Below are 10,124 nucleotides of genomic sequence, written 5' to 3' on the forward strand. Positions count from 1 at the left end.
CTGTCCCTAGTCTAGATCAGTTCAGCCGCTGGAATATAAACAGAGCTGCCCTGAGGCTTGGCCATGCACGCATATTGTGGTCAGTGAATCTAGTAATGCTAGTATTCAGGCTGCGATAGCTCTGATGGAACAGTAGAAGTTGTGGAAGGGAAGGGGGCTTGGGTGGGGGTGGATGCATTTTAATAAATGCATCCCATAATGCTCCACGAGAGCAGTTCAGGGGAATCCAAATCCTAAAACCCAGTTAATCATTAAGGAGAACGAACAAGGTTTGTGGTGCATCCTAAAGTATTAGCGGCTTTATTTCATAGACCCAGTTTTTTACAGAAAGCGATTTAATGGCCGTCCCTTTTGTTAAGCGACAGCATGAACAGCTTTGCTTTGTTAAATATCAGGGAGGAGGAAAGCACGCCCTGAACTGAATGTCTTTTCGTGTGTTAGGAGACTTGCATGGCCGGCTGGATGACTTGTTTCTGATATTTTACAAGGTACGTACTCTGCTTTGCTAAGAGTCGCACTGGCCCGTCCTGCGGCCTTCACCCACCGATCGCAGTGGAGTGTTCTCCAGGATCAAGCTCTCAAAGCTGCCTTCTCACATTCAGCTCAGTGGGTTTGGAAATGGCTTCCCTAAACAAAAGCTTATCCCTGGTTGTTATTCCAGCTGTGTTGGTCTAGTTGTACGTTTTTTCCAAGACAACATCTGACTGTTTTCTTACCACTGGTTTGTATCCGTACGTTAAAGTGATAGGAGGCTGCAGAGCAGATACTGGCCAAGACGCTCAGGTGGGGTAAATGGGTGCGGACATCAATTGAACTGCGGCCATTTGGCTCACCAGAGGAGTTGGCCAATTGTATCATCAACCTCCTTCTGCCTAATCCTTTACAGGACAGTTAGCATTATACTGGCCTTAGAAAAGTCAAGGGGAGTTTTGTCATTAACACCAGTGGGGCCGGAATTTCACCATAGGGCACAATGACTAGATGACAATACTGGTTCTTTTCAGTTGCCGACGTGTATGATAAAGATGCTGTGAATCAGGGGAGCTGGAACACAGAAATATGTATGGGTGGCGGTTCGGAGAACGCGGAGGGGAGGAATTTGCCGTCTGTCCCCTTCTCGCTCTGTGGCATTTGTCTGTATTTCTTGTTTGTGTAGAACGGCCTTCCCTCCCCGGAGAAGTCCTATGTGTTCAACGGGGATTTTGTGGACCGAGGCAAACAGTCCGTTGAGATCTTGATCATTCTCTTTGCCTTTCTCTTGGTGTACCCGAAGGAGGTTCATCTGAACCGCGGAAACCACGAGGACCACATGGTCAACTTACGGTACGGGCGCAGACTGCGGGGGGTATTGGAGTGCAAGGTGCTTGTTACTAAACGGCTACTCAGAATCATCTCTTCTGTTTCCATCTAGCTATGGTTTCACCAAGGAGGTCATGCAAAAATACAAGGTAGGTTTGCTTTGAAATCTCACATGTTCTTTCCTGTGTCTGGCACACACTTCCTGGTGCTTCACCTCCTCCTTCCTGCCCTTGTCTTTCTAGGTGCATGGGAAGAAAATTCTGAAGATGCTCCAGAATGTCTTTTGCTGGCTGCCACTGGCCACCTTAATCGATCAGAAAGTCTTGATTCTACACGGCGGGGTGTCTGACATGACTGACCTGGAGCTGCTGGCCAAAATCCAAAGGCACAAGGTACGTCTTCTTTGTGGACCCTTTGAAATACAAAGGCACTGCTGGTTTGTGATTGCGAGAGCTTGTTTGTTTCTGGTATCCTGGCCAGAGAGAATAAAAACCCAGAGCATGGCTTTGTAGTGGAAGCATGTTTAGATCCCAGCCTGAAACGGACTGATTTGACTTAACTGAGCATGCGCACTAGGTGTAAAGGGGAGGAGAATAGAATAGCCTCTGGGTTTCTTTTCAGTGGGAAGAATGTAGTTTCTGTCCTGGGTTGTGATGGATTTTGACGTTATTAAACGGATTGGCTGAGGCCGGCTCTGTGATCCAAAGGGGGTAATAAGGGTTAGGACTCTGTCCCCTTGCTCATGGATTGTTGCCCTCGGTAGCACCAGTCCCCTTGCTCTGCACCCCCTGGCTTGTCATTTCTTTTTCAACACTGGGCTCGCGATGGTCTGGTGTGGGTAAGGCACTACAGTGAGACTCAGGAGATGGGGGTTCTAGTCCTGGCTCTGCCCTCGGAAGATTCTGGAGTGACCTTAGGTGAGTTACTTTCTCTCTGTGTGCCACGCTTCACCACACTTCCCTACTGTGCAGGGGTTTGGGGAGGGCACATTTTCTTCTGAGGGATCCCGCTGTGATAACACCCACAAGATCTCTCCCTGTAACCCCACGCCCAGCCAACCCACTCTCAGCTGCTGAAATGCTCCGTAAGCTCCCTTGTAGCTGATCAAATCCTTTCCACATCCCCTCCAGGAATCCCTGATCCTCCTCCTCCTTTAATCACTAAACCCTCCTCTTACCTTCCTCAAATCAAGTATCTTTTGCTTGTCCGGCTGCCAGACCTTCCCACGGTCAGCTGGTTTGATTTCTATCCAGGTACTGACACAGGTCTCTTAATCATAGGGTCTGAGCACCTCATAAGCATGTAAGGATTTTATTGTCACATCACCCCGTTCAACAGTGAGGCACTGCTCTCATTTTACATATGGGGAAACTGAGGCATGGGGGGGCGTGACTTGCCCAAGTTCACCCAGCAGGCAGTGGCAAAGCTGGGAATAGAATCCTGTCTCCACTAGACCATCCTTCCCAGCAGCGCTAGCTCGGTTACATCCTACTTTGCACAGGACTCCACAACAGTTAGGGCCAGACCAGTAAGAGAGTATGATTAATCCCAATTTAACAGAGGGGGAAACTGAGGCCAGGAGTGCTGCGTGACTTGGCCAAAGCCACAAAGGTGGAGTTCATGTTGGAACCAAGGTCAGAACTTGGGAGCTCCTGGTGCCCAGACCCACCCCTCTATCTCTTTTTTTTTTTTCAGTTTGTTTCCGTGTTAAGGGGCAAAAAGAGAAAAGAGAAGAGTAGACGCGTGGACTCCAAAGCGATAAACGGTGAGAGCCCTGTGGGTGTCGATCCTCCGAGGAGCAGTTCGTTCCCTGGCTCATGCCTCCAGCCTGGGCTAGCAAGCACTGCTAGCACGGCCAGCAGGACGGAGCTCTCCCAATGGGTCCGGCAGACGGTCCAAGAGGAGCTGGAGAAGTGCCGCAGGCAGGTGGGGTTCTGTGAGACTCCGGGAGACAAGGAGCTCACCTGCGCCAGCTCTGTTACCGTGACCGAGTCAGAGCTGGAGTCCTGTGAAACAAGCGAGTCGAGCCAAGAAGAGTGGAAGCAGGTGAGTTCAACCTTGTTTCATTTGTGTCTTAGAGAAGACTGCACTAAGAGTAATTTAACTTTTGAGGGAAATTAAAGTCCTGGGAACTCCTCTTCTCCTTTTAATATATTGTCGCTCGTTTACTTGTCTCTTTGGGGCAGAGACCGTCTTTTTGTTTTGTGTTTGTACAGCGCCTGGCACAGTGGAGTCCTGGTTCAAGATGGGTTCCTAGGTGTTATGGCTATAATAATAATACAGAGCACAGTTGTGTGTTGCCACACCGTGGTATTGGAAATCTCTCAGTGCTTAGAGGACATGATACCTGTGGAATCTCAGATGCTCTGATGTGTGAAGTAAATGTTAAATGTTGACATTGCAGCGGCAACCACTGTACAGAGTCGTCATGTGTGTTTGATCTCTCAGATTGTAGATATATTGTGGAGTGACCCCATGCCTCAGGAGGGCTGTAAAATGAATACAGTGCGAGGAGGCGGCTGCTACTTTGGGCCGGATGTGACGGAGAAGATTCTCCAGAAGCACAGTCTGCAGTTCCTCATCCGCTCTCATGAGTGCAAGCAGGAAGGCTACGAGTTCTGCCACAATCGAAAGGTAGCTGGATAGGCCCATGCTAACGGGTCAGAGTTCAGGGTGTTGGAGTGCATTTCCGTACTATTGCTTTGGGTTTCTTTTCAGTTTTGCTTTAACTCTGAATTTCTTGGAGTCTAATGGTGCTTTTGTTGATAACTACTGGACAAAATGCCTGTACGGTTTTTACCCTGAAGTTATTGATATGTGCTTTCCACCTTAAGTGAGTTTTTGGTCTGGGAATCTTGAACTAAGTTATGCTCCAGTTGGATCTGTCCCACAGACGCTGCCCCTGCACACAGACCAGGCATGCGTCTGTGCATTGAAAAGTGCTGTACTTAGCAAAATGGAATCCTATCTCCTTCATTACATAATTACCCCTGGGGCTTCCAAACAGATGTTCTGTTCAAAACTGTTTGCAGGTATGCCAGGTTTGAAAACCGCAACTGTGTTTAACGAGCAGACACAGGACCAAATTCTGCTCTCAGATACACAACTGTAAATCCAGAGTGACTTCTCTGACTTCAACAGAGTTAGTCTGGATTCATAGCTGTATATGTGAGAGTTGAGTGTTGCCAAGAGAATTCAGTGGAGTCCAGTGACTTTAGCAGTGCACACAAAGAACATGTATCGTTTTCATTCTTCCCTTCCCAAACATTCTCCTTGAATTTCCTTTCCCCAAACAAGTTTTACTGCTCCTTGATCTGAGCTCTGATTGGTGAATGTGGATTATCTGTGTGTATGACTGTAAATGCCTGTCCATTTTTTTCACTTAGGTACTGACCATATTTTCTGCTTCAAACTATTATGAGATTGGCAGTAACAGAGGAGCCTATGTGAAACTGGGGCCAGATCTGATCCCTCATTTTGTGCAGTATCAAGCTAACAAGACAGCCCATACGTTAACTATGAGACAAAGGCAAGACTTTCTAGCTTAGTGTTATCAATGGCATAAAAATACAAGCCTATTATAGTGTTAGCCATGCTACTAAGAGATGTACTTTGGATCATCAAATTCTGCTTTAGAAGTAAACCAGAATTGATTGATTAATCCAAAACCCCAGATATGAAAATGCCTGAAGTTTTGAGAAAGTTTGGATCTTGATGAATCAAGACTGGGTCTTTCTAAAAGATGTGCTTTAATACACACACAAGTTGTGTGCTTGGGACAGGAATTCCTGGGTGAGGTTGTGTGTGTTATGCAGAAGATGATCATAAACTCTTAATCGTGGGTCCATTTCCAGTCTTCCCTTGTCAATACAAAGTGTAACTCTTGCCCTTTGCAAACGATTTGGAAGTTTGACTCGATCACTTCAGCAGCTGATCATCCAGCGTGTTGTAAGTGACTGATCTCATCTGAACAACCGAAACAAGTGCGGACAAACCATGCCTTTGTCGGTGCATTAGGAATAACACGTGTGTCTATTCCTGGGACCAAGCGAGGTTCCTGAACTGATTTCTAGTTCTGTGGGATGGTGGTGGGGAGTTTTGTAGCACTGGTCCTAGTGCCGTGATTCGTGTTGGGATGAGTTACACCAAAGCTAAGCGGCAGGGTATCGTGTGTAATCTGATGTGTTGCAGTTTGGGTTTAACTTGCCTACAACAAATGCTCTGCGCTCATGTGAGAGAGATGGGTATGGCCAGGGCATGTGCGAATGGTCCAGCAGAGGCAGATGCTCCTTATCTCGCGCTCATGGGATGAGCTTTTTCAAAATCGCTGCGTCTCTTCTGCTTCTTCTAGGATCAGCAGAGTGGAGGAGTCAGCCTTCCGCGCGCTCAGGGAGAAGCTCTTTGCTCACACATCGGACCTCATCTGTGCATTTAAGGGCTACGACCAGGATGAAACCGGTAAGACTAAGCAAAGAAAGAGCTTCATGTGCACTAGCGGGCAGTGGACAGGGTACCAGGTGAGTGTCCCTGGTGTAAGGGAGCAGACTGTTTACAGCAGGTGCGCAGCACTGGCTGACAATGGACGTAAAGCAAGAGTGGGAAAACTTGGGACTTGGTGTCCAGGTTGCTGCTGTTTGTCTCTTGTTAACCCAGGCTTGTGTGGGTGGAAACTTTGCTCTTAGGATGGGGAAAGATACCATATCTGTGCCTGTAGTGACATCTTCTCACCCCCATGTCCGCTGATCTAGCTGCACCTTGACTGGTGGAATGTCACTGCAGTGCAAAGTTGGAGGGGTGAAAATAAGGCTCTTTGAGGTCCCACGTAGCCAGTGGACGATGGGACGATATAACCAAAGGCTTACTAAATAAGCAATGCCATTCTTTCCCAAGTGCGATTTCAGCCTCCGGTTCCCAAGGTGCTTTCATGGGTGTCCCTTTCAAACAGGTACCATCACACTGAGTGACTGGGCAACTGCGGTGGAGTCAGTCTTGCATTTAGGACTGCCGTGGCGGATGCTGAGGCCACAGCTGGTGCGCAGCACTGCCGGGGGCCTGCTGGAGTACAAATCCTGGCTGGATGACTTAGCTGTGGAACAACGGAGCAAAGAGGTAACGAACGGTGCAGCCATTCCTCAGAGCACAGTTGAAGGCTTGGACAATGCTTGGACTTGACCATCAAACTAACAGGGCCTGCAGATCCCATGCTGTTGAGTGCATGAATGTGCTAGGAAAGCCTCGGTGGAGAATTTCTTCATGTAGGCCCCGATCCAAACCCCACTGAAATCGCTGGGAAGATGCCCATTGAGTGTTAGAGCAGGCCAATGAACATTTTATTCAAGTAGTTGTTAATTATGTATTTATTTCTATTCCTTTATTTGCTTAAACACCAGCAAGTTAATCCTTTGATCCTCACAACAATCCTGTGAGGTGGGTAGGAGTGGATTTGTGTTTCTTATTCGCATTTTTTTGGTTTGGGTTCTTTTCATGCCACAGGAAGCCACTTAAGGGGCCTAAAATTAGAAAAGCAAAGAAAAACTAGAGCTGGGGACCCAACTGGCATATTTAGATCCAGATTTGGAATAAGCCCTAAAATGAGGTGTGTGGAAACCCAGCCCACTGTGAAATTCAGGCCTGGATCCCAGTTTGGATTTAGAGTTGCTGAAGTTCAGGGCTTTTCCGATCCCAGTTGTAGGGATGTGGCTCTGAGACATTGTGTTTAGGAATGGGCTCACCACCAATCACTAAGATCGTAGCTGTAGTGCAATCAGCTATCTCACCACAAACCCATGTGCACACCCATGCCCTCCTTCTGATACTGTTAAGTGCTTACAGTTGGGGGTCCCACAGGGATGCAGAGTCATAACCAGGAGGATCAAAATGGCAAGACAACTCCAAAAGAGTTAGATCTGTCTACAGTTAAAATATTTAGTAAGGATTTCTAGGTGTTTCAGTTTGCAGCACAAGGTAACATGAAAGGGCGATTCTTTTTGAGTGTAGATGAATTGCTTTTATTTATGCAATACAACTCGAATCACTATACAAAAGCCTGAAATCCCAGCTATGCTAGGACTAGGTAGTAAGTTTTAGCATAAAAGGAAATATGTTATATCTTCCAGCACATACAGTCAAGCTTGCTAGAAACCATTTATCGAAACAGATCCAACCTGGAGACCATCTTCAGGATCATAGATAGCGATCATTCAGGTAAGGATGTGTTTTCTCTCCCCCCCCCCTCTCTATTTTGTTCCATCTCACTTTTAGGCTCACACTCGTATGTGAAACTGGAGGCAGTTTGCTCAATGGTTAGAAAGTCTTGGGAACCAAAAATGGCCCTGTGGTTCAGCTGAGGATGTGTCTAGTTCACTCTATGGATGAATCACTTTTGTGCTGTGAAAATGGGCTCATGTAGGCCCTCAGTGCAAAAGGGATATTACCTATAAGGATGACCTTGTGGTTAAGGTACCCTATTGGGACCCAGGAGATCTGGGTTTTGTTCCCAGTTGGGCTATAGCTGCCTTCTGTAATGGCACGTTACTTAAGCTCCAATTATGCACCATTAAAGACAATGGTAGTTTGGTCAATGATTTCCAGGAGTGTAGGATCCAGATGTTAAACCTGTCTGTACATCCATTTCCCATCTGTAAAATGGGGATACTACCTGCCAGGATCTTCTGAAACTTAATTCGGTAAATGGTTGTAATACACTGAGAGCATCAGATGAAAAGTGTGGGAGGAGTGTAGCGTAGTATGACGTTATCCTGGGTAAGTTCACTAGAAAAGAATAAGATGTGTAACTGTTTGAAGTTATATTTGATCTATCCTATTAGTTAATCCCTTGGGGGGAGTGGACAGCTAGCCAGCATCAACAATAATGGGTGAAGATTCAGACTTGTGCTCAGATCCCCTGCAATACCTATCCCATTATGTAGTAAACAGAGCCATTTGAATTAATTTTTTATGCCACTAAATTATCTGTAAGGGGGCACTGTATCTTCTCCCCGCACTCCTGGTGCATCTCAGCTGTTTGGAGCTCCCTTCGTGCCACAGTGCATTAAGCCTTTGCTTCAATTTGCCTATTATCAACTTTGTATTAGTAATTATAACAATACTTTACTCTTCTCCAGCACTTTTTAAACATGTATTAATTTAGCCTCTACACCCAAGTGAGAGATGAAGTATTGTCACCAGTTTATACATGGGAAAATGAGGCAGATGCAGTAAAATGACTTCAACATCACGGAGTGTGTCTGAGCCAGGAACAAAACATGGCTATCCTGCCTGCTGCCAGTTCTGTGCAGGAGCTGCACCATTACCTACCCCTGTGCTGCTGAAGGGGCAGGCTCAGAAGAGGGCTGCATGGCCCCTTGTGCACATTAGAGGGCAGCATAGGACTGTCCCTAAACTGAATTGCAAGTTTCTTCCCTGCAGGGCTCATTTCATTTGAGGAATTCCACCAGACCTGGAAGTTGTTCAGCTCCCACATGAACATTGAGCTCACAGATGACGGCATCAGTGACCTGGCCCGCAGCATAGATTTCAACAAGGATGGAAACATAGACTTCAACGAGTTCCTCGAGGCCTTCCGCCTCATTGAACACACTCACTGTGATGATAAAGCAGCAGCGATGGCTGTTAGTGGCTGCCCCAATAGCTAAGAAGTCTGCAATGCCTTTAGACTGTCTCCCAAGCTGCAGCAATCCTTCACAAACGAAGGACATGCCAGCAGCTCTGCCAACTTGTGGGGAAGTAGAACTGAGTTACATCTCAGCGTTGGCAGCAGTTACTGCCCCTGTTCCATTTTTTGGTATGATAATTGGCCAAATAGGTAAGTTGTACTTTAAAAGGAAAGGGAGGGGATTTGTTGATCAATAGTGGGGTTTTCTAACACTCTGCAAGGGTATAGTGTAGCCTGTTACAGAAATGTCAGTAAATGGGGGTAAACTATCATTAAAAAGTTTGTGAAGTGGAATTATTAGGACTATCTACGAAGTACAAACTTAAGAACAGGGTGCAGGAGCTTTGTTTGTTAAAGCCCAGAAGCAACCATTAATGATGAGCTAGAGGCTGACTTGTATAAGTCAGGCCATCGTGTGAAGTTTTAACTTTGCATGATGCCCCTCTCTCTCTTTTTAAATCCAGTCTTGCTTTAAAGACATCAAGTGATGGAGAATCTGCCACAGCCCTAGGATAAGACACTCCAGTTGTTAATCACCTTTCTAGTCTGACTTGGTTTAGCTTTAGCTAGTAGATCTCTATCTTGTAAGTTGAAGAGCTGCTATACAGGGTCAGGTAATTGACCCATCACCACTACCTAGTGCTGCAGCGGAAAGTGAAAACTTTCACATAACAGTACTTACAGTACATTGTTCAAATGTTTTTGCTGTTACAGTTGGGACAAATCAAGGGCTAGATTCACCCAACCTTCACAAATGTAGTACCTCAGTAGGAGTTGCTGAATAATGGAGGCAATATTTGACCCTGAATTTGCAGAGTGTAATGGTATTTACCATGGAATTTTCACCTTGTTTGGGAACCCAAGAAAGACATCTGTCAGGTTTGAGTCATTTCTTATTATAAAAAATTACTTCAAATGCTGTATCTAGAGTAATGCAAATATAATGCAGGGGAAGTCAGGCAAACTTAATTTCTTTACAGTATGATGCTTAGTAGATTTTTTTTCTAGCACAAGTCTGCGGTATTTCTGGATTTGTTAGTCACAAGTGCCTTTTTACAATATTTGACAAATCTCCAAGTAACTATCTTTCCAAAGAATGAACAATGCTGTATGTAACTTATTACAAATAAAAAGGCAACAAGATAAAGGA

At 45.9% G+C, this 10,124-nt stretch overlaps 1 protein-coding gene across 4 annotated transcripts in view; it reads left to right on the forward strand.

Annotated features, from left to right (window-relative positions):
- Nucleotides 1–10,122, forward strand: part of PPEF2 (protein phosphatase with EF-hand domain 2) — a 34,941-nt gene extending 24,819 nt beyond the window's left edge. For 3 of the 4 annotated variants that reach the window (XM_042856344.2, XM_065595976.1, XM_042856345.2), the window contains 11 exons: nucleotides 442–488; nucleotides 1,157–1,323; nucleotides 1,412–1,448; nucleotides 1,542–1,691; nucleotides 2,995–3,345; nucleotides 3,748–3,933; nucleotides 4,686–4,828; nucleotides 5,651–5,757; nucleotides 6,245–6,408; nucleotides 7,416–7,503; nucleotides 8,728–10,122. In XM_042856344.2, coding sequence (XP_042712278.2) covers nucleotides 442–488; nucleotides 1,157–1,323; nucleotides 1,412–1,448; nucleotides 1,542–1,691; nucleotides 2,995–3,345; nucleotides 3,748–3,933; nucleotides 4,686–4,828; nucleotides 5,651–5,757; nucleotides 6,245–6,408; nucleotides 7,416–7,503; nucleotides 8,728–8,954 — 1,667 coding nt within the window. In that variant the 3' untranslated portion in view covers nucleotides 8,955–10,122. The remainder of the gene's footprint in view (nucleotides 1–441; nucleotides 489–1,156; nucleotides 1,324–1,411; nucleotides 1,449–1,541; nucleotides 1,692–2,994; nucleotides 3,346–3,747; nucleotides 3,934–4,685; nucleotides 4,829–5,650; nucleotides 5,758–6,244; nucleotides 6,409–7,415; nucleotides 7,504–8,727) is intronic. The other variant, XM_042856346.2, reaches the window with a different exon arrangement.
- The last annotated feature ends 2 nt before the right edge of the window (nucleotides 10,123–10,124 follow it).

This window comes from Chrysemys picta, chromosome 5, assembly GCF_011386835.1.
Source record: "Chrysemys picta bellii isolate R12L10 chromosome 5, ASM1138683v2, whole genome shotgun sequence".
NCBI lineage: Eukaryota > Metazoa > Chordata > Testudines > Emydidae > Chrysemys > Chrysemys picta.